This window comes from Ascaphus truei, chromosome 5 (genome assembly GCF_040206685.1).
Source record: "Ascaphus truei isolate aAscTru1 chromosome 5, aAscTru1.hap1, whole genome shotgun sequence".
NCBI classification, from domain to species: domain Eukaryota; kingdom Metazoa; phylum Chordata; class Amphibia; order Anura; family Ascaphidae; genus Ascaphus; species Ascaphus truei.
In genome coordinates this window covers 8,717,361-8,742,801 of record NC_134487.1, presented here as the reverse complement: position 1 = coordinate 8,742,801, position 25,441 = coordinate 8,717,361, and the positions used below count along the sequence as shown (strand labels likewise).

The window sequence follows — 25,441 nt, the reverse complement described above, 5'->3', positions numbered from 1 at the left end:
GTTATAAATCTGTAAAAATCCTAATTTGTCCTGACACCAACACGATCAGTTCGAATTTGTGAGAACTCACCATTTCCACCAACCACCTGCAGCTCAGAGTACTTTTGTTTGATGTAATGGATCATGTTTATCTGATAAACAGAATTCCCCTGAGATGAGTCCTGTCAAAACAGAAAGGACAACTGTGGGTAAGAAGGAAAAATAGTGGTCTGATAAATGGGTTGATCTATTTATCTGTAGAAGTAGTAGTACAGTATAAAGCCAACTTTAATTGGATTTTAGTGTAAAAACACAGTGAGCTTCCCTGTTAGGGTGATCAGGACAAATAAGAGAACTATCGTAGTAACTGAAAATGGGGAAATTATCAGTATGATGTTTAGTCTTACTAAGCATCAACTAGATTGCTCGGCCAAAACAAAAGCCACAAATTAAATGACTTTCCAAAAGTGTCCTCATTTTCAAACGAAGCAAGCACCATTGTTAACAAATGACTCACAAATAGCACAGTAAAAATGTAAACACAGGGAATATTCATGAGTACTTTATATAGGATGTCAATCTGCAAATTGTTAAACAACGTACCAGGAAATGATAGAAGTACTGATAATAATGGAATTGAGCCTTTACTAAACTTCATGTTGGTTGCATTATGGCAAACAAAAATTATACATTTGTAAAGAAAACAAAAGTAAATGTCATTTGTATCTGGCCTTCTAGCAAATAACATTGTATTACCATAAGAAATAGTTGAACAAACATTAACATGTTAAATATTCGTAGTTCATATATTTGTCACTTTCACCTTCCAACTAAACGTCTCAGGATGCTTTCAGGAAACCCCGGGGTATACTAGAATGGGTGTTAGCTTTGATAAATGATACTTTTCTGAAATGAGTACAAGTGAGAAACTTACAATTTATCACAGGAACGTCCTATTTTAGTAAGAGCAATCTCATAACGCCTCAATGAAAAGTTAAGTTGTCCTTTAATTTTCAACGAAAAGAAAGAATAAATCCAAACACGCCTCAGAAATGGCACGTTTCAGTGTATATTGCCCCCTATAATATTTGTACCGTTTTAGACCGAAAACAAAGCTTCGATAGATCAATGTTACGGAGTTACTAATGTACCTGAATATTCTACAGCAGTTATTGTGCATGTCCACAGCTAGAAATGAATGTAAGTTACACTAATGATTTGCCCATGATCCTATATATGAGAACAGGGCTATATAGGAAGGCCCATCCTAAATATCCTTATTGCCCAACAATTAGGCTTTTCTTTAACAAACTTTTGTCGGATGCTGGTCTAACGGTAAATATCAATTTTGTCAAAAAGTTTTAACTGAACTATTAGTAGAATAGAATATAGGTATTGTATTGATTATTCTCCTACAAGCAATATGCCAACTTTGTAAAAAATGTAGGGGCACTTCTTATACCCACCAGAACGACCACATCCACCCCGGCTTGCATGAGCAGATCCAGTCGGTATTTGTCATCTTCTCTTGTTCCAATGGCCGCACCGCACAGCAGCTGCTTCCTGCAGTCTTTGGAAGCCAGTGGGTAGTCCCTGTTCTTCTTCAGGTCGGTGCGGGCGATGATCGCGACCAGTTCATCACTATCATTTACGATGGGCAGCTTTCCTGCACAGAGAAAGGTGCAAATGAAGAGGCTTTGGGGAGCATCAGTGCTAGTAATAGCCTTTCTCTGGCGGCCTTAGATACTGTGGTGTGATTCACAGGAAACAACACTAGTGGGCACCTTGTACAATGTGTTATATTAATCAAGTTTCATTTGTATAGAGCTACTTATAAGTTACTTTGCTGTATTCTAGTCCTAATTTCAGTACAGCACTCTGTATTCTGATTGATAACGAGACAGGAGGTTCCTGGTGATACATAAGGCATCTGTAGCCTATTCATTAACCCCTTCAGTCAGAGGAGCCAGCAAAGCATTGTAAAGCAACGTGTTGCTCACCTTTCTAGCAACTTTGCCAGTTATGTTATTATTATGCTCGGATAGAAATGTGTGCTGCCATGGAAGGCTACAGTAAAAGATGATGGTAAAGAGATGTGCATCGGTTTCCTGTGCATCTTCCCAGCTCAGTACACATTCTGTGGAGGAAGATTATAGCAATACTACATAGCAGGGAGGGCTAACCCACACCAGACTGCAGGACAATTCTTTCAGGGACAGTGGTTGTGCATTCCCAGAACAAACATGTGTTGCTAACTGAGATCTGTGCTCTTCTACCAAGGATGCCACCATTTTCCCAGTGAGATGCGTCTTCAAAGTCCCTGAAAAATGCAGGACTGCTGCCTACGTATATTGGGAGAGTTTTAGTCATTCAGCAACGAGTCCCATCATGGAAACTTCAAAACCGACGCCCTCTGACCACACACCCAGCAAGCCAAACTTTCTTCCATTCCACAAACACTAAAATAGAAGGCAATGGAAATCCCATTCCCTCACCGGAGTAATAAAACAATGCTATCAAACGGAGGGCTTGGCTTTAACACTATTCTGAAATCAACTGTCCTTGTCTACAATAATTAATAGGTTTGGCCCAAAATGTAAGAACGTGCAAGCAACTGAACTGGCTCTAAACATTTTCCTGTGCAATCTCCTGGGACTATTCAAGGATCCAAGGTTGGCAGATTGTAAAAAACAAAACAAAACTAGAGATGGTATTACAATGTATCACTATAAACGAGCGGTGTTGACGGTGCGCGATGACCCATAAAGTATTTGCATCAAATTGAGCCTGTGGGCGCAGTGCATATGGAAGCATCGGGTGTTTGAGGATTCCATTGAATGATTTTGCATAACGTGGCAGCAATGTCTTAAAACCAGGAAGGAGATTATTTTATCATTTGTGAAAGTGTTGGAGAGGTCATGTTAAAGATTCTTTAAAAGATGTTGTGTCATCTATAGTAAAGACATGAACAATTACATGGAGTATTTTTGCCATTTTTTCTTTCTTTTTTAAATCTCATGCATAAAAAGGTCTGAGGTCTTTCATGACTTGCAAATAAGCGATGCACTGAAATAAATTCTCACTGCACCTGGATGTGCAACCATTGCTTAATACGATACGTATGTTACGTGTGGGACTAAAGGACTAAAGGCTTCCACTATATATCCACAATCCTTTTACATCCAATGGAATGATTGCAGTAAAAACGTTCACATATAAAGATTGGCTTGCCCCTTAGGCTCCAGCTAGGTCCTGACTCACCCTAAGAGGAATGTTGTAGGGAAGGCCCCAGATACGGACTTTTCCTTTATCGATATTGTTGCATCGGTGACCGGACGGTCACGCAGTGCCCTGCGGCCTGGGACTAGGCCACAGGACCCTGAGACACTCAGGTGAGACCCACCTGCTGGAGCTCACCTCGTGAGGAGGATCAGGACCCTAAGGAGTGAGGGGATTGGTGTCGGAGGCCCCGCGGCGTGGGAGCTGACTGCACCTTATCCGACAGCTGAACCTGGGAACAGGGGTGCTCAGGAAGGTATACGTGCATCAACGGTTCACAGGGGTAGCGCTACCTCACATTTGGGTGGGACTTGCTTGGATAGGACACCAGGGGTATTGGTGCCACAGCACCCTCAGTGCTTTGCGGGACCCACCACGTGTTGGGGCATTGGTTGTACATTGTGTTTATTATTGTTATTGTATGTGGCTGTTATATGTCCGTGTGTGTACAGTAAAGACCTAGTTATATACATTGTGTGTGTATTACTGTGTATTGGTTCCTGTGAGGGGTTATCCCGCCCACGCTGGGATCCCTCATGGGTGGAGGCACAGCACTACAAAGAGAGCTCACCCCAGGCTCCCAGCGGTGGAGGCTTACGCCTCCTGTGAGCACACAGGTAAAGCAGCACGCACAGTTTCCCGTAGGCGCCGGGAAAGGGGCTACATACTTATTCATGGAAAAGAGCATTCAAAAGATGAGCCAGAGAAATGAGGTCTACCTCTTAGGAATGATCATTATCTAAAGCAGAACTGATCAATGGGAGTTATATTGGTGCGTTTGCATTCATTTAGTTGGAGAAATAGTAGAGCCTGAAACCCCTTTGTGTGAAACAGAATTAAATTAGTCATTTTATTCCTAAAGAGAAGGCCAATTCAATGTTCAATGTTTTTCTTGTCTACGGTTTGTAGATCAGGGGTTGCCAACTCCAGTTCTCAGGCCACGAATAGGACAGGTTTTAAGAATATCCCTGCTTCAGAAGAGGTGGCTCAATCTTCGACTGCACCACCTGCGCTGAAGCAGGGATATCCTTAAAACCTGACCTGTTGGTGGCCTTTGAGGACTGGGGTTGACCGCCCCTGCTGTAGACTGATCACAGGTTAGTTCCACAAATACTTTGAGGCCAGATGTACAGAACTTTGCTAAGCAGTCAGGCATCTGATGGCCCATTAGGATACATGAGCTGTGTGGGTTCTTGTAACTTGGCATCGCTTGGCACATCTAATGCTTAGTGATTTTTCAGTGCCTTCTGCTCTTTAAAACTCTTCATACCTTTCTTACTGCGCTGTAGGATCTCGTTGGCTTCTTTCAGCGTTACACCAGCTGGCGCGACAACCAGATCATCTCGTTTGGTCATTACCTGGAGAGAAGCAGATATGAGTGTAATTGCACAGACCAGCAGAGGGATTTAATGATCTGTATGCTGGAACAGCAGCTCTGTGGGAACAGCTTTGCCTGTGCGATGAGCCGCACTCTACCCCTCGTGACTGTGAGCACGTCACTTTAATCTTCGTACTTGAGGTTCAGAAACTAGTTTCCAACAAGAGACGGCCAAAGGGGTATGGGGCTGCAGCTGGTACAAAGTGTAGTGCACAACCTACAAAATTATACTCAAAATGACTTACAAAAATGAAGGCAGGAGGTATAAAAAAGTATGTGTGAGAGCATGGCTGCATGAGTCAATGAAAAGGCCAAACGATGCACTTTGAGGCAATCCCAAAACTGTGCCATTTAAAAAGGAGGATTTTTAATGCACTGGAAACAAAATACTTGAATAAATCAAACCTCCCATCATTTATAAACATCCCGTGACAAATTCCCTGAGCGAGTAGTAGAAATGTAATGGTTTTGAGCGGCTGTGGGTGCTACGTTATATTTGAGCACTGAGTTGGGAGCTCCTTGTTCCTGTTGAATTAATCTTCACTTGATGCTTGTTAATAGCAGACACACATTTCTAAACTGAACCCACATTGTCACTTTTATCCTAGCTCCAAACCACAATGGAAACCCCACTTTTTCAAAGAAATAGTTAAGCAGCCGAGAAAAGACTTCACATCCACATCTTGTATCATTGTAATGATTATCATTATACAAGACTTCTAATAAACAAAGCATAGCATGGGGGTGGTCAACTCCAGTCCTCAAGGGCTCCCAACAGGTTCCCAGGATATCCCTGCTTCAGCACAAATGGCTCAATTGGTCCGTGCTTCAGCACAAGTGGCTCCAGCAGTCCGTGAATAGGTGTAATAAGGAGAGCGCAGTATCAAGTATGAAAAATAGGTGAAAGAAATTGCATACGTAATGCAATAGTGTGCAATAACACAGTAGGGTGATGGGGAACTAGGGCGATAATGAAATGTCAATAGACAATGCTAACCGCGCGGCCATGTGAGAGCAGAGTGCCCTCATTGGTATCTTTGGGGGTATCCCTCAAAGTCCCGCTCTCTTCTCTGGATCAGCGACTGGGATAATCAAGAGGGAGGCAGGTGTGTGTTCTCCCCGTTATGTAGCGCTGTGCCGTGTTGTCTCGGATAGCTGCGACGCAGAGAAATCCCCGCTTCCGCGTCCAGCTGGGTAACAGCCCTGCCAGACGATCTCGAGGACTACGGTGGTCTGTCTCCACTACCATCACCTTCCAAAGAGCGCCTCAGCTTTGTCCATTCAATCAGTCCGTGCTTCAGCACAGGTGTCTCAGTCTTCCATTGAGCCATCTGTGCTGAAGCAGGGATATCCTGCAAACCCTACCTGTTGGTGGTCCTTGAGGACTGGGAGTTAGCCACTCCTGGCATAGAAGATCACTACACACTATCTGTGGGACATAGCTAAAGTAGGCTGTAAGAACCCAGAGATGGTAATATGGTACCTCACTCAAATAGGTAGTATTGTCCTTCTCGGTCAAGAAGTCGATGTCTCGCGAGGTGACGATCCCCACCAGCTTGCTTCCCATCTTCCCCGTTTCTGTGACTGGGATCCCGGAAAATCCATGGCGGTTTTTAGCTTCAAATACGTCCCCCACTGTGTGGTTGGGGCTCATTACCACAGGATCGGTGATAAACCCTTGCTCAAACTTCTGCAGATCAACAGGGAGACAAAAGAGTGTGTTAAGGACAGGATAAATGAGCTAAATACCACTTAAAATACATGGCAAAATGGCTATTAAACATATATCCCTTTAGTAAACAATTGGAGATGAAGTTGCCAGAAAGCAAACTGTTGCCAAAGATCTCTTTATAGTCGCTTCAATCTTTGCTAAATGTTATTACAACTGTTAATGCTTATTTTTTTGGTACTGAATTCTTTTAGGGAAAAGGGACACAAACCTCTTGAGGCCATGTGAAAGCTGCACTGATAGTCATTCTGTTACCTACTAGTATTAGAATTGGGATTTGCAGTTCATGCATTAGCCAGAGAAGTAACAAAACATTCCTCGCTTTCATTATTTTAGCAAGTGCCCGGAATAGCAGCCGGCCATCGGCCGACGGGCCATCTCACACTGCTGTCCAGACTTAATTCTTTAAGAAATGTAATCTTTGAAAACAAAAATAAGATAAATATTTAAAGTTTTCGTTTTGGGAGATAAACAAAATAATGATGGGACGTAAAACCACACTGACAACTGGAGGCCATCGGAAAAAAACACATTTCATGTCCTGAAATTTACCAGAATAGCTGAAATTCAGGTACGGACTATAATGTATTTTAGTTCTCACCCGCACTAAACGTGAAATATTAGACTGCAATGTAACTTAGTGATTGCTAAAACTTATTTTCATATATACATAGACACACCAGTTTGCTTGCTTCAAATTCCGCTTTCTAACTGTGAACTAAGCAGCAGGAAATGATCACGTGAGAGCTCTGGAGAACGATCACATGATCACTAGTGCCAGTGGCTCCGTGGCCATGCAGGTGGCAGAACCCGAGACACTGAAGGGGTTTAAGAGCAAGACTTACTGTATCACCAATTGGTAGCGCCAACAGTGGTTCACATACCACTGATTGAGCACATAGTTCACAGCTACTCTATCACCGTTTCCCAGCTGCAAAACAAGGGCGATACGATACTGGAGCAAACAGAATAAAAATTCAGATCTAAGGAAAGAATCATATTTCTTTCACACACACACACAGACACACACAGACACACACAGACACACACAGACACACACAGACACACACAGACACACACAGTTTTGGTGGGTGAAAAAGGCAGCAAAAACATCCAGCGTACGCATATAGCCAATAAAGAATAACACTTGTGAGCACATTCACATGTCTATTACAGGTCTGCAACCCTGCCTTTCAACCATTATCCCCTCGCATACAGTGCACCCACTGCAGCAAGGGATTCTGGGAAATGACATGCAAATGAGCACACAATGTGTCACCTTTTGTCTGGAATATCCATTCACATGGAGCCCATATAAGCAAATGCATCACTTTTCACACAGCTTTTAAGCACAGCATGGGACAAGCAAAGCAAGTCAAATGCTTATAAAATGTAATGGTAAACCTACCCAGCCTAGAAATATTGCAAAGCAAGTATAAACCAACCTCACACTGATGAGACCAATCAAGGTTGAAACATGTCTGAGTAGTTTGACTTGCTTTGCGCAATGTAGGAAGCAGTAGAGGTGCGCAATGTAGGAAGCAGTAGAGGTGCGCAGTGTAGGAAGCAGTAGAGGTGCGCAGTGTAGGAAGCAGTAGAGATGCGCAATGTAGGAAGCAGTAGAGATGCGCAATGTAGGAAGCAGTAGAGATTCGCAATGTAGGAAGCAGAAGAGATGCGCAATGTAGGAAGCAGTAGAGGTGCGCAATGTAGGAAGCAGTAGAGGTGCGCAATGTAGGAAGCAGTAGAGATGCGCAATGTAGGAAGCAGTAGAGGTGCGCAGTGTAGGAAGCAGTAGAGGTGCGCAGTGTAGGAAGCAGTAGAGATGCGCAATGTAGGAAGCAGTAGAGATGCGCAATGTAGGAAGCAGTAGAGATGCGCAATGTAGGAAGCAGTAGAGATGCGCAATGTAGGAAGCAGTAGAGATGCGCAATGTAGGAAGCAGTAGAGATGCGCAATGTAGGAAGCAGTAGAGGTGCGCAATGTAGGAAGCAGTAGAGATGCGCAATGTAGGAAGCAGTAGAGGTGCGCAATGTAGGAAGCAGTAGAGATGCGCAATGTAGGAAGCAGTAGAGGTGCGCAATGTAGGAAGCAGTAGAGGTGCGCAATGTAGGAAGCAGTAGAGGTGCGCAATGTAGGAAGCAGTAGAGGTGCGCAATGTAGGAAGCAGTAGAGGTGCGCAATGTAGGAAGCAGTAGAGGTGCGCAATGTAGGAAGCAGTACAGGTGCGCAATGTAGGAAGCAGTAGAGGTGCGCAATGTAGGAAGCAGTAGAGGTGCGCAATGTAGGAAGCAGTAGAGGTGCGCAGTGTAGGAAGCAGTAGAGGTGCGCAATGTAGGAAGCAGTACAGGTGCGCAATGTAGGAAGCAGTAGAGGTGCGCAATGTAGGAAGCAGTAGAGGTGCGCAATGTAGGAAGCAGTAGAGGTGCGCAATGTAGGAAGCAGTAGAGGTGCGCAATGTAGGAAGCAGTAGAGGTGCGCAATGTAGGAAGCAGTAGAGGTGCGCAATGTAGGAAGCAGTAGAGATGCGCAGTGTAGGAAGCAGTAGAGGTGCGCAATGTAGGAAGCAGTAGAGATGCGCAATGTAGGAAGCAGTAGAGATGCGCAATGTAGGAAGCAGTAGAGGTGCGCAATGTAGGAAGCAGTAGAGGTGCGCAATGTAGGAAGCAGTAGAGGTGCGCAGTGTAGGAAGCAGTAGAGGTACGCAATGCAGGAAGCAGTAGAGGTGCGCAATGTAGGAAGCCGTAGAGGTGCGCAATGTAGGAAGCAGTAGAGGTGCGCAAATGCAGGAAGCAGTAGAGGTGCGCAATGCAGGAAGCAGTAGAGGTGCGCAATGCAGGAAGCAGTAGAGGTGCGCAATGTAGGAAGCAGTAGAGGTGCGCAATGCAGGAAGCAGTAGAGGTGCGCAATGCAGGAAGCAGTAGAGGTGCGCAATGCAGGAAGCCGTAGAGGTGCGCAATGTAGGAAGCCGTAGAGGTGCGCAATGTAGGAAGCAGTAGAGGTGCGCAAATGCAGGAAGCAGTAGAGGTGCGCAATGCAGGAAGCAGTAGAGGTGCGCAATGCAGGAAGCAGTAGAGGTGCGCAATGCAGGAAGCAGTAGAGGTGCGCAATGCAGGAAGCAGTAGAGGTGCGCAATGTAGGAAGCAGTAGAGATGCGCAATGTAGGAAGCAGTAGAGGTGCGCAATGTAGGAAGCAGTAGAGGTGCGCAATGCAGGAAGCAGTAGAGGTGCGCAATGCAGGAAGCAGTAGAGATGCGCAATGTAGGAAGCAGTAGAGGTGCGCAATGCAGGAAGCAGTAGAGGTGCGCAATGCAGGAAGCAGTAGAGGTGCGCAATGTAGGAAGCAGTAGAGGTGCGCAATGCATGAAGCTGTAGAGGTGCGCAATGTAGGAAGCAGTAGAGGTGCGCAATGTAGGAAGCAGTAGAGGTGCGCAATGTAGGAAGCAGTAGAGGTGCGCAATGTAGGAAGCAGTAGAGATGCGCAATGTAGGAAGCAGTAGAGGTGCGCAATGTAGGAAGCAGTAGAGGTGCGCACTGTAGGAAGCAGTAGAGGTGCGCAATGTAGGAAGCAGTAGAGGTGCGCAATGTAGGAAGCAGTAGAGATGCGCAATGTAGGAAGCAGTAGAGGTGCGCAATGTAGGAAGCAGTAGAGGTGCGCAATGTAGGAAGCAGTAGAGGTGCGCAATGTAGGAAGCAGTAGAGATGCGCAGTGTAGAAAGCAGTAGAGATGCGCAGTGTAGGAAGCAGTATACAGCGGATGCACCATTGGAGCAGTTCAGTGCTCCCATGCGAGATCACTGATCAGGACTACAAACAGGACACTTGCCTTCACTTTGCGGACTTCATTGGCTTGGAACTCTGGAGTACAGTTGTGATGGATAATTCCAATGCCCCCCATCAGCTGCAAGAGAAATAGCACAAAACCACACATTTAAACTCGTTACTCCATCAGTTATAAACATAAAACAGCTTGTGCTCTCCCACCTGACACAGACTGCTATACCAGCTCTCTCAGTACACATTAGCACAGTAACCAAGCTGTAGGGAGGTTCGGCGAAAGCAAAACAGCGAAGCTGAGCATTAAGCATGAAGGTCACAACTGGAAAACACAAGTCCAATGTTTGCCACCTGAAATGTATAGGGCCTAAATCCCCCGGCACAGTTATACAAGTTAGGAGTTGTGGAGATAGGCAGAATCTGCTCTCAATGCCTTTATCGGAGGTAGTTATGGTTCATATAGCCCTCTATGGAAAATGCATTTGAAAAGGATCATGTTACCTGAGCTTTTCTGACAGCACTTGGACAGAAATCTTGTAAATGTAAATGGTGATATTCAAAGACAAACCAAATGTTGCTGACCCTTTCTTCCCCAGAAACATGCACTATTTACACAGTCTGAGGCGCCCCGTCAGTTCTGCGATAGTCAAGTTATTTACATTTTCAACATGCCACGCAGCAAGCGTCGTCTCAGGCCTGTACACGGCTTTATCAGGACCTGAAACGGTGCTTGCTGTGTGGTACTCTATGTTCCTTTTCTAAATAAAGATAACATTTTGCATCACTAGCGATGTGCGCTGTTTGATACGTATCTGGATGAAGCTATGAATTTATGAGTGAAACACTTGCCTTGGATTGAATGCTGCCTCTTCTTTATTGCTTCATATATTTGCAAGTGCGGCCACACTTAAAAAGGGCCAAGCAACCTCTCTTGTTGAAAATTGTTTGACTCCATGCTGGGATATTTGGGACTCTGTTCCCTCTTTGTTTCTCTCTTTACATAGATCAAACAGCAATGACAACCTCACAATTAGACGGGGGGGTTAGGTGCAGTACGTGTAAACCGACAGCAGGTGATGCTGTTTCCCAATCCGGTCTTGAAACTATATACTAAAAACATTGCGAGAGCGCAACAAGCCGTATACAGAGAATTCTAATACAAGGAGTGCGTCAGAGGCACACAGCTGGGAAGAGGATCCCTGACCTCCAGCTTTTACAAGGTCATGTCACCTAAGGGAAGATTAGTCTAACCCAGGGGTGGCCAACTCCAATCCTCAAGAGCTACCATTAGGTCAGGTTTTCAGGATATCCCTGCTTCAGCACAGGAAGCTCACTGAGTGGCTCAGTCCAAGACTGCACCACCTGTGCTGAAGCAAGGAAAATGCTGAAAACCTGAACTAATAGTAACGGTTGAGGACCGGAGTTGGCTACCCCTGGTCTAACCTGAATTCCATAGGAAAATTAATCCGGATGGCATTTGGAGTGTTGTTGATTCATTATTCTGTATCACATTTAAAACACTGAACAAAAGAATCACCATTACATTTATGACCGGTATCACTGGGATTATAAATTCTGTTCTAAAGGTAACATTCTGTATAACTCAGGTATTTTATTGTTATTTGCACTATGTTGTGTAGGAACTTTACATAACTTAACTACCGCAGAACTGACGGGGGCCTCAGACTGTGTGTAAATAATTCATCCTTCTCGGGAAGAAAAGGTCAGCAACATTTGGTGTCTTGGAATACCAGTTTACATTTACAAGATTTCAGTCCAAGTGCTGTCAGAAAAGCTCCTGTAACATGATCCATTTCAATGCTACTTTTAGAAGACAAGTAAGCTTGCACTAGTAATGTGGCTTTTCAGACTGTGAACTCTTCCGGGCCTCAATTTCTATGGCAAAAAGTACAAAGTAATGAGAAGACCATCAATGAAGTGCTTAAATCCACGTATTCATGTTATCGCGACTTACCGCCATCGCGATGGCCATGTCTGATTCTGTCACAGTGTCCATGGGGGAGGAGATCAAGGGAGTCTTCAGTGTAATTTTGCGAGTCAAGGCAGAAGTAAGATCCTTAAACACACAAGAAAGACTGGAGTTCAGACAGACTTCAAATGGCCAAAACCAACATAATGACAGAACATTTACATTCAATTATAAAACAGTAAAGCTGCTTTTGACTATTTATTTTGACTCTTAAAAGTACCTACCCTATTATAGTGATCTCACAAAAAGGAACGGATTGCAGAATGTGGTAACACTTTTGGGCGTTTCATTAAGGCAAAGCTTTAATAAAATTGTGCCAAAATCCAATCCCGATAGAAATCTTTAATCACGAAGGGCTCATTAAAAAGGTACATGAATGCCACGATGAACAAGTAACATAGTGTGTACACTGTTTGGCGAGTAATATCCCACTTTCAGTATCTGTGTGATTTACAGTGAGAAATGCAGTTTATTTTTATTTTTTAAAACTGCTGATCCTTCCAGATAAATTATAAAAGGCAAGTGTACGTCTAAATCGTTTTATTAATGGATCAGTTGCCAAAGGTTCCCCCCGTATGACACCTAATGCAAACACCTGAAACGTTAAAGGCCTTCTGAATCCTCTCACCTTACCTTATGGTGATGGCCTGTAACATTGGACACATTAATCCTAGTACATCTCAACCCCGTTATAGCGCGATCCGCAACAACGCAGATCCGCTAATAACACGGTCTGAGCGTGGCTCCCGATTTAAAAACATCTCCAATTTTTTTATATATATATATATATATATATATATATATATATATAGCGAAATGGCCACCGCGCGAAGGGGGGAAGAGTGGCCAAGAATGGCGGCACCTGCAGCTCTCTAACGCTCTCCTCTCCCTGCTTCATCAGGCTGCCCACATGCGCTGCGCACATCGCCACATTTTTTTTTCATTTTATTTTTTATAACATTAAATGCTTTATTGCCATTGGGGAGACACACACACACACCTCCCCCCTACACTAATAATTTTAGCATACCATGCAGGAATCGAACCCATGACCCTTCATACACTGATAGCGATTCTATACCTGCTATACCATAGGATTGGTGTGATGTCATTGACCCTTATCAAGCTTAACTGAAATGCAGTATTGTGCAATAGAAGTTAAGTTTGATAATGGAGTCAATGACATCACACCAATCCTATGGTGTAGCAGGTATAGAATCGCTACATGTGCGTGTCCGTTAGCAATAAAGCTATATATATTTTTTTTTTTAAAAACCATGATGGACGCAGCTTGATGAAGCAGGGAGAGAGGAGAGTTGCAGATGCCGGGTAAGTCCTCACGCGGCAGTCATCACGCGATCCCAGTTATAACGCGGTTTCATTATGTGGACCTCGAGCATCGAGTTATAACAGGGTTCAGCTGTACTTTCAAACCTTCTCTGATACAGACATTGCCTTCCACTCTCCTCCTCACTTTTAAAGCGTTACACTCCTCTGCCCCTCCTTACATCTCAGCCCTAATTTCTCGCTATACACCTGCCAGACTCTTGAGTTCTGCTTAATGATGTCTTCTCTCTACCCCTTTTGTATCTAAAGCCCTCTCCCGTCTAAAACCTCTCTCACTAACTGCCCCACACCTCTGGAATGCCCTTCCCCTCAATATCTGGCTTGCACCCTCTCTCCACCTTTAGAACCCATCTTAAAACACACCTCTTTAACGAAGCATATGGGTAGCTCCACTGGCTGATACTATACGTTTCATATGCTATTCATCACCAGAACACTATCCTGCTTTCTCTGTAAATTCTCCCAATTTACCACTTGGATTGTAAGCTCTTTGGGCCAAGAACTCCTTTTCCTATTTTATGTCTGAAGCGCTTATTCCCATTGTGTGTTATAATATTATTTCACGTGTATTAGACACTAGCTGAGAGACCCGGCGTTGCCCGGGATGTGAATACCTAATAATTGTTGGGTGGGGTTGTGAATGTTGGTGGGTGAATGTGTTACTGACTGGGTGGGTGGGTTACTGACTGACTGGGTGGGTTAGTGGGGGAGACAGGGGATGGGTGAGTGGGTGGAGGGAGACAGTGGGTGGAGGGAGACAGTGGGTGGGTGACTTACCTTGAGCGGGTGTGAAGTTGGCAGCTGGGGGGGGGGGAGGGGGCGCGAGACTGCAAGGCTGTGACAGGAGGCGCATGCAGGGTAAGCTTGGTTGGCGCTTCCACTCCGTCCCAGGTTGGGAGGAGGGAGGGGAAGAGTGGCCAAGAATGGCCAAGAATGGCGGCATTGGGCAGGAGGCACGTGCGGGGGAAGGCTGGAGGCCTAGATAGAAATGACAAATACAGCCCCCACTGGTGAACTTTTTACATTTTGTAAATTCTGCCCTTTGAGAATCTTACTGAAAAAAAGGAGGGTCCTAGAGATCTGTTTGTCTGAAAGGATCCTTTTCTTGTTTTCAATTCCCCTTTGATCTTGCACTAGGAATTTACCTCTACCACCAGAATGTTTTTCCATTCTAGCATCTACTGTAGTTGGGGTTGCCAGGTGTCCAGTATAGAACACTCTGTCCAGTAAAAATTAGAGTAATACTGGACATGTCTGGTATTACCTCTCTGGACATGGTGACCTGACCGGCTTGGGGGACCACGGAATTTCCCCGAGAAGGGCTGTACAGCCTCCTACACCCTGATTGGATGCTGCTGGGTAATGCAGGAGGTGGTGTAAAGAGCCTGGGGGTGGGGCAAAGGACAGGAGGAACCAGTATGGAGCGAGAGATGTGAGAGAGAAGGGGGTGTGTGTGTGTGTGTTTTCACCATTGTGTCAAGTATTTTTGGAGATGCCACCTGGCAATCCAAACTGTAGTTCTCTGCCAAATAGACACCTCATTTTGTAACCTGGTATTTCAGCATGGGAGCTCTTTGGGATGTCCCCGATGTCATGATTCTGATGATATTCTAAGAGATCTTGCACAAGAACTCAATTGTTGCATGCAACAATGGAAACCTCTGAATTATTCCCCAACATCCCAGAGCTAATATCTTGCTGATGCTAGCCAATCTCTCAGGGCCTGAAAATGCATGCTGATGCTACCTACAGGTTTGCACACTAATCCTACACCCAGGAAACCTCCTCCTCTTTTTAAATTAAGTTTTAAATTCTCTTCCAATCTTACATTTTCTGACTCCCTTAAACATGTTACTGCGATTAGTGCACTGGAAACGCTCCCTTAAAATCCTACCATGCCATATAACTCATGTAGCACAGATGGACATGAAAAAAAGAAAACAGATCATTTTCAGCTAATTTACATTGTCTGCTGGCTGTGCTCTATTTTAGTTTTGTTAATACACTATTGTAGGCAATAAAGACTGTTTAGTCTCAGTTCCTTATTTTCCCCTATTCTTAGCCCCAGCCCCCGACCTTCAACAGTTTCAATGCAAATTAACGTTTACACAAAAGAAGTTCGGGCCCGATTAACATTATTAAACACTTCTCAGAAAGAAACAAAAACACATTCCCATAACAATAATCTTCTTCAGGAGGCTTCAAACTGGCAAGTTGTCATGGGAAATTATTCCTGGTATGGGGAAAACATAGAATATTTCCAAAATAGAAGAAAACAGAACAGGAAGAACAGAGCAAAATCAGTACTTACATAGTTACATAGTACAGGGGGGCGCAAACTTTTTTCCCTGCGCCCCCCTGACGGCTGTCCCCTCGCTCCCGCGCCCCCCCCCAACCCCAACTTACCCGCGCTCTGGCGTAATGACGTCACGTTGCCATAGCAACGTGACGTCACATGACCTCGCAGCGTCATTTTGACGCCGCGTTGCCATGGCGCCGCAGGGAGGAAGCCGCCGGAGCCACGGTAAGTTAGGTTTACAGAGGCCCTGCAGCTCCCCCCGCACTTAATTTAAGTGCCTTCGGGAAGCGCGCGGGGCCTCTGTAAACCCCGCGCCCCCCGTCGGCAGTGTCGCGCCCCCCCTGGGGGTCGCGCCCCACAGTTTGCGCACCGCTGACATAGTAGATGAGGTTGAAAAAAGACGTACGTCCATCAAGTTCAACCTATGCTAAATTCAGACAACAGATACTTTATTCTATATCTATACTTACTTATTGATCCAGAGGAAGGCAAACAAAAAACCCCATTAAGGGGAAAAATTAATTCCTTCCTGACTCCAAGAATTGGCAATCGGATTAATCCCTGGATCAACATCCTTCCCATGTATACTTATTTGGTATATCCCTGTATAGTACTTCTTTCAAATTGAGTTTTTAAACGCTCATGTGCATTTGGCCAGGCACAGTAAGAACAGAGTTCTGTTTTATGGTTAAAACAGTCACATACAAGATAACTTCCCGTTAAAATTAAATAGCCAAATGTAAGAATGAAAGTTAAAAATGTACACTTTTTTTAAATGTTATGTGGACCAACTGTTGAATGTAATGTAGGGCAAGACTGTACTTTTTATTTTATTATTGGTAACTGAGGTAAAAAGGGTAAAAGTCATTATATTAGTTTTGATGGCGATCTTGAAAATGTATATAAACAACATCATTTCAGAACCTGTCATTAGTTCCCTCCTCGTGTAATTTTTGTCCGCCTTGCCACATTTTCTTACTCCTCCTTCCCATTGATCTTGTGACAGTTGTGTATAATTTTGACTGAATTTCTGAATTTCCTTTCCGCTTTACACTCTCCTTGCACGGTTTATTACGATATAGCGTGGTTGCAATTTGACGTGTAGGGAAGGGAGAGTTTTGCAGGCTAATGGTTAGATGTGCATTACATATACACAGGACATTCACAATAAACCGTTTTAAAGCAGCAATCCAAGCTAACGTTTTTTGGGATAGATTTTTACATAGCATTGAAGCATGGGGTCCCCAGAGCTAAACCCCGTTAGTTTCAGCTCCGGTGACCACCTGCTCTCCAAGATACTTCCCTCCGTAGGGGGGTGCCAGTATCTAGGTGCTGTTTAATGGTCCTGGTCATGCATGCCAATAGGAGGCCGCACCAGGTGACGTCACAGCTTCCTATTGGCCCGTTGGAGCTTTGAATGCCGCCATTACATGAACCACAGCAAGCCTAGCCGGAGCAGCTACCGCCGGTACGGTAAGTAACTCGGGAAGCAGGGGGTCCCCGAAGCTGAAATGAATGGCGTTCAGCTCCACAGACCCCCTGCTTCAATTATATAAAGATGTAAACTGAGCGGCTTGGACGGCTGCTTTAAGGGGATCACAAGAGTCTGTAGAACACCTAATGCCTTAAGAGGATTGTAACCGGTTCAATGCATTAAAAAGCAGTTTCAGCTACAAATTGCCACGTGATCCAACACATATATACATACATATATATATATATTACAGTGTTCGACAAACCTATACATTTGCTCGCCCCGGGTGAGTGGATTTAACATCGTGGCGAGCTCCTATTGGCCCAAGGAGCACACGTGTGGTACTAGGTGGCGAGTAGATTTTTTTTGTTCGGCGAGTAGATTTTTTGGTGATTTGTCGACCACTGTATGTATGTATATATATATATCACCACCACTATTAAGGTTATGGTGGGTAAAAAAAATGACTAAAACCCTCCACAGTAAAGCAACTGTAAATATTCCTGTATATTCATTTGCATGTCTTAGACAGGTCTGCAACTCTGTAATAATGATAATGGTGAAAGACATGGTTGCAGACCTGTCTAAGACATGCAAATGAATATACAGGAATATTTACAGTTGCCATATATATATATATATATATATATATATATATATATATATATATATATATATATATATATATATACTGTATATATATATATGTGGATGTGTGTGTGTGTGTGTGTGTAAGAGATTTTTATGTAAAATACTTCAAAATTGTGGCATACTACAAAAGTTAAGAGCTCAACTAGGGTTGGGCATTGAATCAAGATCCAACAATAGCGATATTTAACTCAGTGATAGCATTATTTATTACAATACAAATCTGTTCGACAGGAAATAATATTAACCGTTTATCTAAAAAAAATAAAATTAAAATAAAAATGCTTTTTTACAATAATTTTGTTTAAATAAATAATTTGGGGGGTATTTAGTTTAAACAGGTCTTACAAATGAGAGATGTTTAAACACAAATTACATGAATAAATAGAACAGTTTACCTCACCGTATCCCTGTATATCAAAGAGAGAAGCGGGGAATGTGAGAGGGAAACGCAATCTCCCAAGGGAGGAGGGACGCGGCTACCCTGGTACAGGAGGGACGGGGGCTACCCTGGTACAGGAGGGACGGGCTCTACCCTGGCACAGTAGGGACGGGGGCTACCCTGGTACAGGAGGGACGGGGGCTACCCTGGTACAGTAGGGACGGGGGCTACCCTGGTACAGTAGGGACGGGGCTATCCTGGTACTGTAGGGACAGGGGCTACCCTGGTACAGTAGGGACGGGGGCTACCCTGGTACAGTAGGGACGGGGGCTACCCTGGCACAGTAGGGACGGGGGCTACCCTGGCACAGTAGGGACGGGGGCTACCCTGGCACAGTAGGGACGGGCTCTACCCTGGCACAGTAGGGACGGGGGCTACCCTGGCACAGTAGGGACGGGGGCTACCCTGGTACAGTAGGGACGCGGCTACCCTGGTACAGTAGGGACGCGGCTACCCTGGTACATGAGTGACGCGGCTACCCTGGTACAGTAGGGACGCGGCTATCCTGGTAGAGTAGGGACGCGGCTATCCTGGTAGAGTAGGGACGCGGCTATCCTGGTAGAGTAGGGACGCGGCTATCCTGGTAGAGTAGGGACGCGGCTATCCTGGTAGAGTAGGGACGCGGCTATCCTGGTAGAGTAGGGACGCGGCTATCCTGGTAGAGTAGGGACGCGGCTATCCTGGTAGAGTAGGGACGCGGCTATCCTGGTAGAGTAGGGACGCGGCTATCCTGGTAGAGTAGGGACGCGGCTATCCTGGTTGAGTAGGGACGCGGCTATCCTGTAGAGTAGGGATGGAGGCGTGTCGAGATCCCACTTACATCGGCAGTTCCGTCTTCTATGTTTGCTGCTCCTTAAACTGCATATCACTAACTGTCCCTAAAATATTTAAGGACTCCAATTACGAACTAGAAATAATATCGTGATCTTACAAAATTTAAAGATCTTATCGTCATTTTGTTTTATCGCAATGTTACTATCATATCCGTATATATTGCCCAACTCAGATTATTTCCTCTATGAAATGGTTATATAAGAAACATGTAAAAACCCTGGCAAGAAGAGATATGTGGAGAAAACAGAACAACAGATTGAGACTGGAACAAGGAAACCATCTAGATTTTTCAATAATCAAACCGGAAGAGATTTGATAATTGGCAATAGCCCGCGACTTTCTGTTAATTGGCAATGCCTTTTCCTGACCAAATAACAGGGTCACTTTGCCACTGGGGCCTGCTTACATTTATTCAGCCAAATAGAGACATACAAGAATACCTCCGAGAGAAGTGGGGAAAAGTAAATGGTTTGAAAACGTTGTATACATGTATATAGATTTAGAGAAAAGTCTCTGAGAATAAGAACGCACAAATAAGTGCTATAACCGGCACAACCGCCTCTATCAGCCTTAGAAGGCATATGGCAGTAAATCACTTGAGAATTAGAGCGGCAGAGAGCTAGTTCTGAGAAAATTAAATAGGGCCGCCCTTTGCATACAATCCAGTTAAATAACAGGAAGGTAAGCAGTGTGAATACGCATAGCGCTCAAAGGATCAAACAGCATTTATAATCATTGCAGATGACACAAGAGATTATCCAATAGCGAAAGTACTTTTTCTGCAATTCTACGTTACCTAAATTAGATTAACCTCTTGCAATATGTAAAGCAAATGATTTACACAGTAAATCCAGACAACTAGTCAGTGAGACGATATTTTAACTCATTTAAAAACTCAACACAAAGTTTGTATTTTGTTTGTTGCATATTCTAGCGATACAAACACAGCAGTACCAACAGGACTAATAAAGACTTTCAAGTTGGTAGGGTCAGAAATACAAAATACCCGCTAAGAAATAAATACCACACTGCACACAACTTGATAAAAATGCAACAAATTTAGACTTAATTCAGTTGTACAGATACACTAAAATTAAAAAAGGAAAAATATACACATTGATTTGCATATGAGGTATGTCACCAAATTCTCAGTGGAGACAAAAGGACAAGTACTGTACATTTTAAAAGACAAATCCCCTGCGAGGCCATGCAATGTGTTTACAACAAGCCACAGCACGCAGTCACTTTTTATAGCTCATACGTAACTGATAAGAAAACAGCTCTGTGGCAGTAGGTAATTTTCATTTGCAGCACAATATGCGTACGGTAAACTCTGTCATATCACTGCAGGAATACCTATGGATGTCAAGTCACACAGCACACAAGCAGGAGTACGGTGCACTTGTTCTCAAGCCATGCCCATAAGGAAATGAGAAATTAGCATGGCTATTGCATGGTTTCAGAGGTTCTTATATGACCTCTTCTACACTTATTTCTTTGGAAAACTCGCGTGAGCAATGTACCTTCTTATTAATGTAGTGGGAAATGCATCACGTGCTTGCGGAGACAATCTAATCGAGAATTTCAGTGGCGCAGCGAGAATACATTTTTATTGTATGGAGTATACATTCAACATTATTCTATTATATATACTGAAATGTATGTACAGATTGAGCATTCAGATTTATTCAAAAAGTAGGTCTACATTTAAATCTGCTTATGTCATAAGAGAATTGCTTCAGGCGTTTGGGAACAGGCCTATAGAAGAGTTTTTCCCCAAATGCTGCCCCTATTTCCCAGAGTATTTATGCCCCCTCTTCTGTTGCTTTGTTACCCTTTTTGGTAGTGATTAGTACTGGTTGTGCTTTTTCTTCCTTCCCCCTCCCTCTCCTCATTATTGGCGCATCTATTTTTGTCTCTGACCTGTGGGTTCCTGCATATGGGAGTATCTTTTCATTACATAGCTTATAGCTGCCATATGCCTTCTGTTACCATTCTTTTGTCAGACACATTGTGTTTTTAAGCTCATACACATTAAAAATCGGATATTTTGAATCTATATGTATGGAAGCCGAATCACAGAGGGGTTTAACCTCAAGATTATACGGTATATTCCCTATCCCTAGTAAAGCGCCCCAAGATAAGCGCAGCTACATTAAATTATGGGCACGAGATCTAGGTGAAGAACTGGAGGAGGATTGGGATGATATTTTCAATGGAGTGGCGAGCTGCTCCATCTGCACAACGGTGAAAGAGAACGCGTACAAGGTAATGCTACGGTGGTATAGAACCCCTATAGCCATTTCCATATATGTACCAGGATATTCTCCCCTATGCCCAAAGGGGAGCAGAGAGAGAGCCACATTTAGCCATATGTGGTGGTCCTGTCCCCATATTGCTGATCTCTGGGCCCGTGATCCACAGTTGGATCCAGAGAATTCTAGATGTGGAGATACCATTGGACTGTGGTTATCTCATGAATAGATCCATTATGGGTCTCTCCAAGGCAGAAAACAAACTGTTGATCAAGATAGCCACCGTCACCAGGTGCAAAATAGCTGAGGTATGGATCCAGAATAAAATTCCTTCCATAACAGTAAGGGACAAAATACGGTTTATGTGCCAAATGGAAAAGTTGACCAGCCTTATCAATGATACCTGTGACAATTTCTAGAAAACCTGTAGCCATCGGTTGATATATGTGAATAATCCGGATTTAAATCTAGAAACAATAATGATGTAATCCAGACTGTGCTCTTGCCATTCCATGTTATTCTATGTAATGAAAGTGGGATGTGTGTGAAAGTATTGTTAGACCTGTATGTTTAAAATATGTTGGATAAAGATGTTCCGGTACCACTCCTCATCCCCCCCCCCCCAGTATTATTTTAATGATTTGTGATATGTTGTCTCCGACTCCTCCTCAAAAAAAATAAGGAAAAATGTATGTAAAGTTGTCATGCATACTATCAATAAAATATGTTTAAAAAATAAAAAAATAAAAATAAAAAAAAATCGGATTTTGTTTAGCTCGTTTGTAGATCCTTTTGCATTTGTCTGATTTGACGTGTGCCGAAGACCGCTTTCGTTGTTTAAATCTGCTTATCGTTCCACGGTTCAACAAAGAATCCGGACGCTCTTCCTTCTCTTACCGAGCACCCCACTTGTGGAACAATTTTTCGGAGTCTCCGAAATCCGCCTCCTGCCTAAATTCTTCCAAGACCTCGGCTGTTTCTGACATTAAACATGTACTTTGTAATGCCGTCAACATTTTGTGTCAAGGACACACTTGAAAACAAGGTGACAATGTATTTTTTTCCTGCTAAAATATTTTATGAATAAATAAAAATAACTTTTGTAGGGGAGATCTCTCATAATGTATTGGTCGGTAGAGGGAGCCCTCAGATTTAACCAGAAGGAACAGCCAGCATTATTTGCTTTCAGCTACAAAATAATTTCATAGCCCTCATGAGTGCCCCTTGATTTCTTGTAGGTAGTAAATGAATGTACATTGGGTTTCACATATGCAGAGCTACTGCAGTCAGCATGTGTCATGTGAGACATAAAGCAGCCATACAGGCCCTATGGAACTAAAGACTTAAGTGTGTGCAACGTCATGTATAAAGGTCTCTTGTAGTTAAAGCAGCAGTATGTTTAGTGTAATAATCTGGGAGGTAAGACTATATTGACTTTGCCAGGATTTTATAATGGAAACCAGCAGAAAGTAGGAAGGAAAGAAAAAAAAATCTCTTTCCTTTGGGAAAAGGCAACAACCCATTTGGCAGATTTTACCGAAATAAAAAATGTTAAGCATTTTATTCCAAGTAGATCTGTTCCCTGTGAATAATACTTTATTCACACTCACTGTACTCCCAGCCCAAAATAATAAACTCCTCTATACCACATGGCTTAGCTTTCTAGCTCTCAGTCATGTAGAAATGAGGAGACTAAGGCTGCGCTTATAGTGCCTTGTGATGGCGACGTTGCTCCGAAACAAATACACTGACTCCGCCGCAAGCGCTTATAGTAAGCGCGACGGAGCGACCAAAAATTTTGAAGCCGGGTAAATTTTTTTTTTTTTACAGACAGTCGTCACATGTGACTGTCTCTAAACCAATCAAATTGCGCGCCCGCCCCTTTTAGTGACGCCACTAACCTTGTCGCCATCGACGTCTGTTCAAATCAAATGATAAAACTTTCGCTGGTGGCGACGCCATCGGTCACATCGCCAGCACTATAACCGCGGCCTACGGCATGACGCTATACAACTAAAAAGCACCAATCCCACCCATTTTATATATAGATTTAAATTTCAATACTTATTTCATACAGAATTTAGCTAGGAATCTCTAGTAGCTGAAACCCGCTATTTTTAGTACCAAAGACACACTGTTCCCAAGATACTTACCCTTTTAGTTGCCGGTTTACTGCCCCCAATTTCAAATATGGCACCCGCAGTTAGCCAATAGGAAGCTGAAATGTCATCCATTGCGGCTTCCTATTTGGTAGGGGGACCCGCGGGATATGGCAACCATTTTGATTTCCTAAAACCGTAAATATGAAAAAGAAAGACGCAGATATTCCCATATATTCATATTTACAGGATTGAATATTTCATTTATAGTCGCTGGCGTTTTGGACTTTCCTGTGCAGCATCCTTTGGGATAAATGAATGAAGGTGATATGGGTGCCATCTATTTGTGAACTTACTGAATGCAAATAACAGACATGCACCAATCTTCATTTGGTGAGGATTCCACTACTACAGTTCAGTTGGGACATTGAGGGTAGGTGGCGCCAATTACATGCACCATATTTGTAGCTGTATTTGGCGAAGCAGCAGGTTTCCCAGCATGCACCATTTTATATATTTTTTAAATAAAATGTGACTGTCCAATGTAAGTTTCTTTTTTGTCAAATCTAAAGTTTATTTTAGCATTGCACATTTACCACAGAAAAGGGCAGTGATTATTATATACGAGTATGTAGCAGGCATTTCATATATCTTGGGATTGTGATAAAAACCATAAGTATCTCAGGAAATGGAGGGTCCCTCGTACCAGGAAATAGCATGGCACAGCTCCAGAGGAGCCGGTGTATGAATGCCGTTTAAAAAACATATAGAAAAAAAACGAATGTGGGCACGAAACAAACAGGTAGTATTAGTGTGGGTTCTGAATTTTTATTATTATTATTTATTCTGTACTTTAATTCTGGAACCTACCGGTTTGAAAGAAATTTACCTTTTTGCAAAAAAAAAATCTAAAAAAATCTATTTAAAAAAAAAAATCCCCCGCTAGTGATTCCCCGATGGTGTGGTACATTTCTATTGGACAACGGTGCTAGTTTGACAGAGGCAAAATCCTGGACTAGGAGATGTAAAAGTGCAATTCCTCTACAGCAGGAGGGTTCCCCGAGCTCGGTGTAACAGTTTAGCTACAGGGGAGCTCTCAGATCAAATATAGGTTCTAAAAGTTGGAGTTGAGTTTCTGCTTTAAAGGTAAATTGACACGTCGTCATAACCCTTCTACTATTATCTTCCATACTTATAATGTAGATACAAGTATAAAAGGCCTGTAAACTTCTGTGGGTCACACACATGCCAATCTCCACAGCTTCCCAAACAAATCTGCATTGACCAAAAGCTAAGAATCTGAACTCCACTCCTGGTTCTGTCACTCAACAAAGAGGAAACTGGAGCAGCAATGTGAAGAGGACCTGGGGAGAGGGGAACCTGGAGTTAAAACCCCACGCAGTATTCTCAGTGAGCCCTGGCTCGGGGAGTACTTCTTTACCATTCATACTGCAGCATTATTATGCAGCACATTTTACAATTAATAAGAGAGTACATCAAACTACTTCAATTATCCGCAAGTAATCATTCATTGCTGTAACTTTTCATTAAGAAATCACAAAGTCAAAAACGCCTAAAAAAACAGATATTTTCCATCAAAAACATCATTACCCTTCAATGGGAATCAGCGGCAGCGATTTGAGAAGTGCCCTAAAGTTTACATATCTTCATGCAGATATCAAGATGAAACAAAGTGGAACCAAGTGCAGGGACGGCACCTCTCACTTGTTTGGTCACAAGTGTCACCATGAGGCTTTTCATTAATAATAATATCTCTGTTGAAAGCTGGTTTGCGTGGAAGGAGTCTGAGTCGCATGCAAAAGTGGTTACTTTGCATGTGTTTTTACTGTGAAAATTTTCTTTAAAAATAACTCTGGGAACGGAGAAAAGGCTATTTCAGGCAATGGACAA

At 43.4% G+C, this 25,441-nt stretch overlaps 1 protein-coding gene across 10 annotated transcripts in view; it reads right to left on the bottom strand.

Moving 5' to 3' along the window:
• IMPDH1 (inosine monophosphate dehydrogenase 1) overlaps positions 1-25,441 on the bottom strand; it is a 166,588-nt gene that overhangs the window by 18,610 nt on the left and 122,537 nt on the right. For all 10 annotated transcript variants that reach the window (XM_075599296.1, XM_075599299.1, XM_075599298.1 and 7 more), the window contains 6 exons: positions 12,118-12,219; positions 10,192-10,266; positions 6,120-6,326; positions 4,529-4,616; positions 1,446-1,645; positions 71-161 (listed from right to left, as the gene is read on the bottom strand). In XM_075599296.1, coding sequence (XP_075455411.1) covers positions 71-161; positions 1,446-1,645; positions 4,529-4,616; positions 6,120-6,326; positions 10,192-10,266; positions 12,118-12,219 — 763 coding nt within the window. The remainder of the gene's footprint in view (positions 1-70; positions 162-1,445; positions 1,646-4,528; positions 4,617-6,119; positions 6,327-10,191; positions 10,267-12,117; positions 12,220-25,441) is intronic.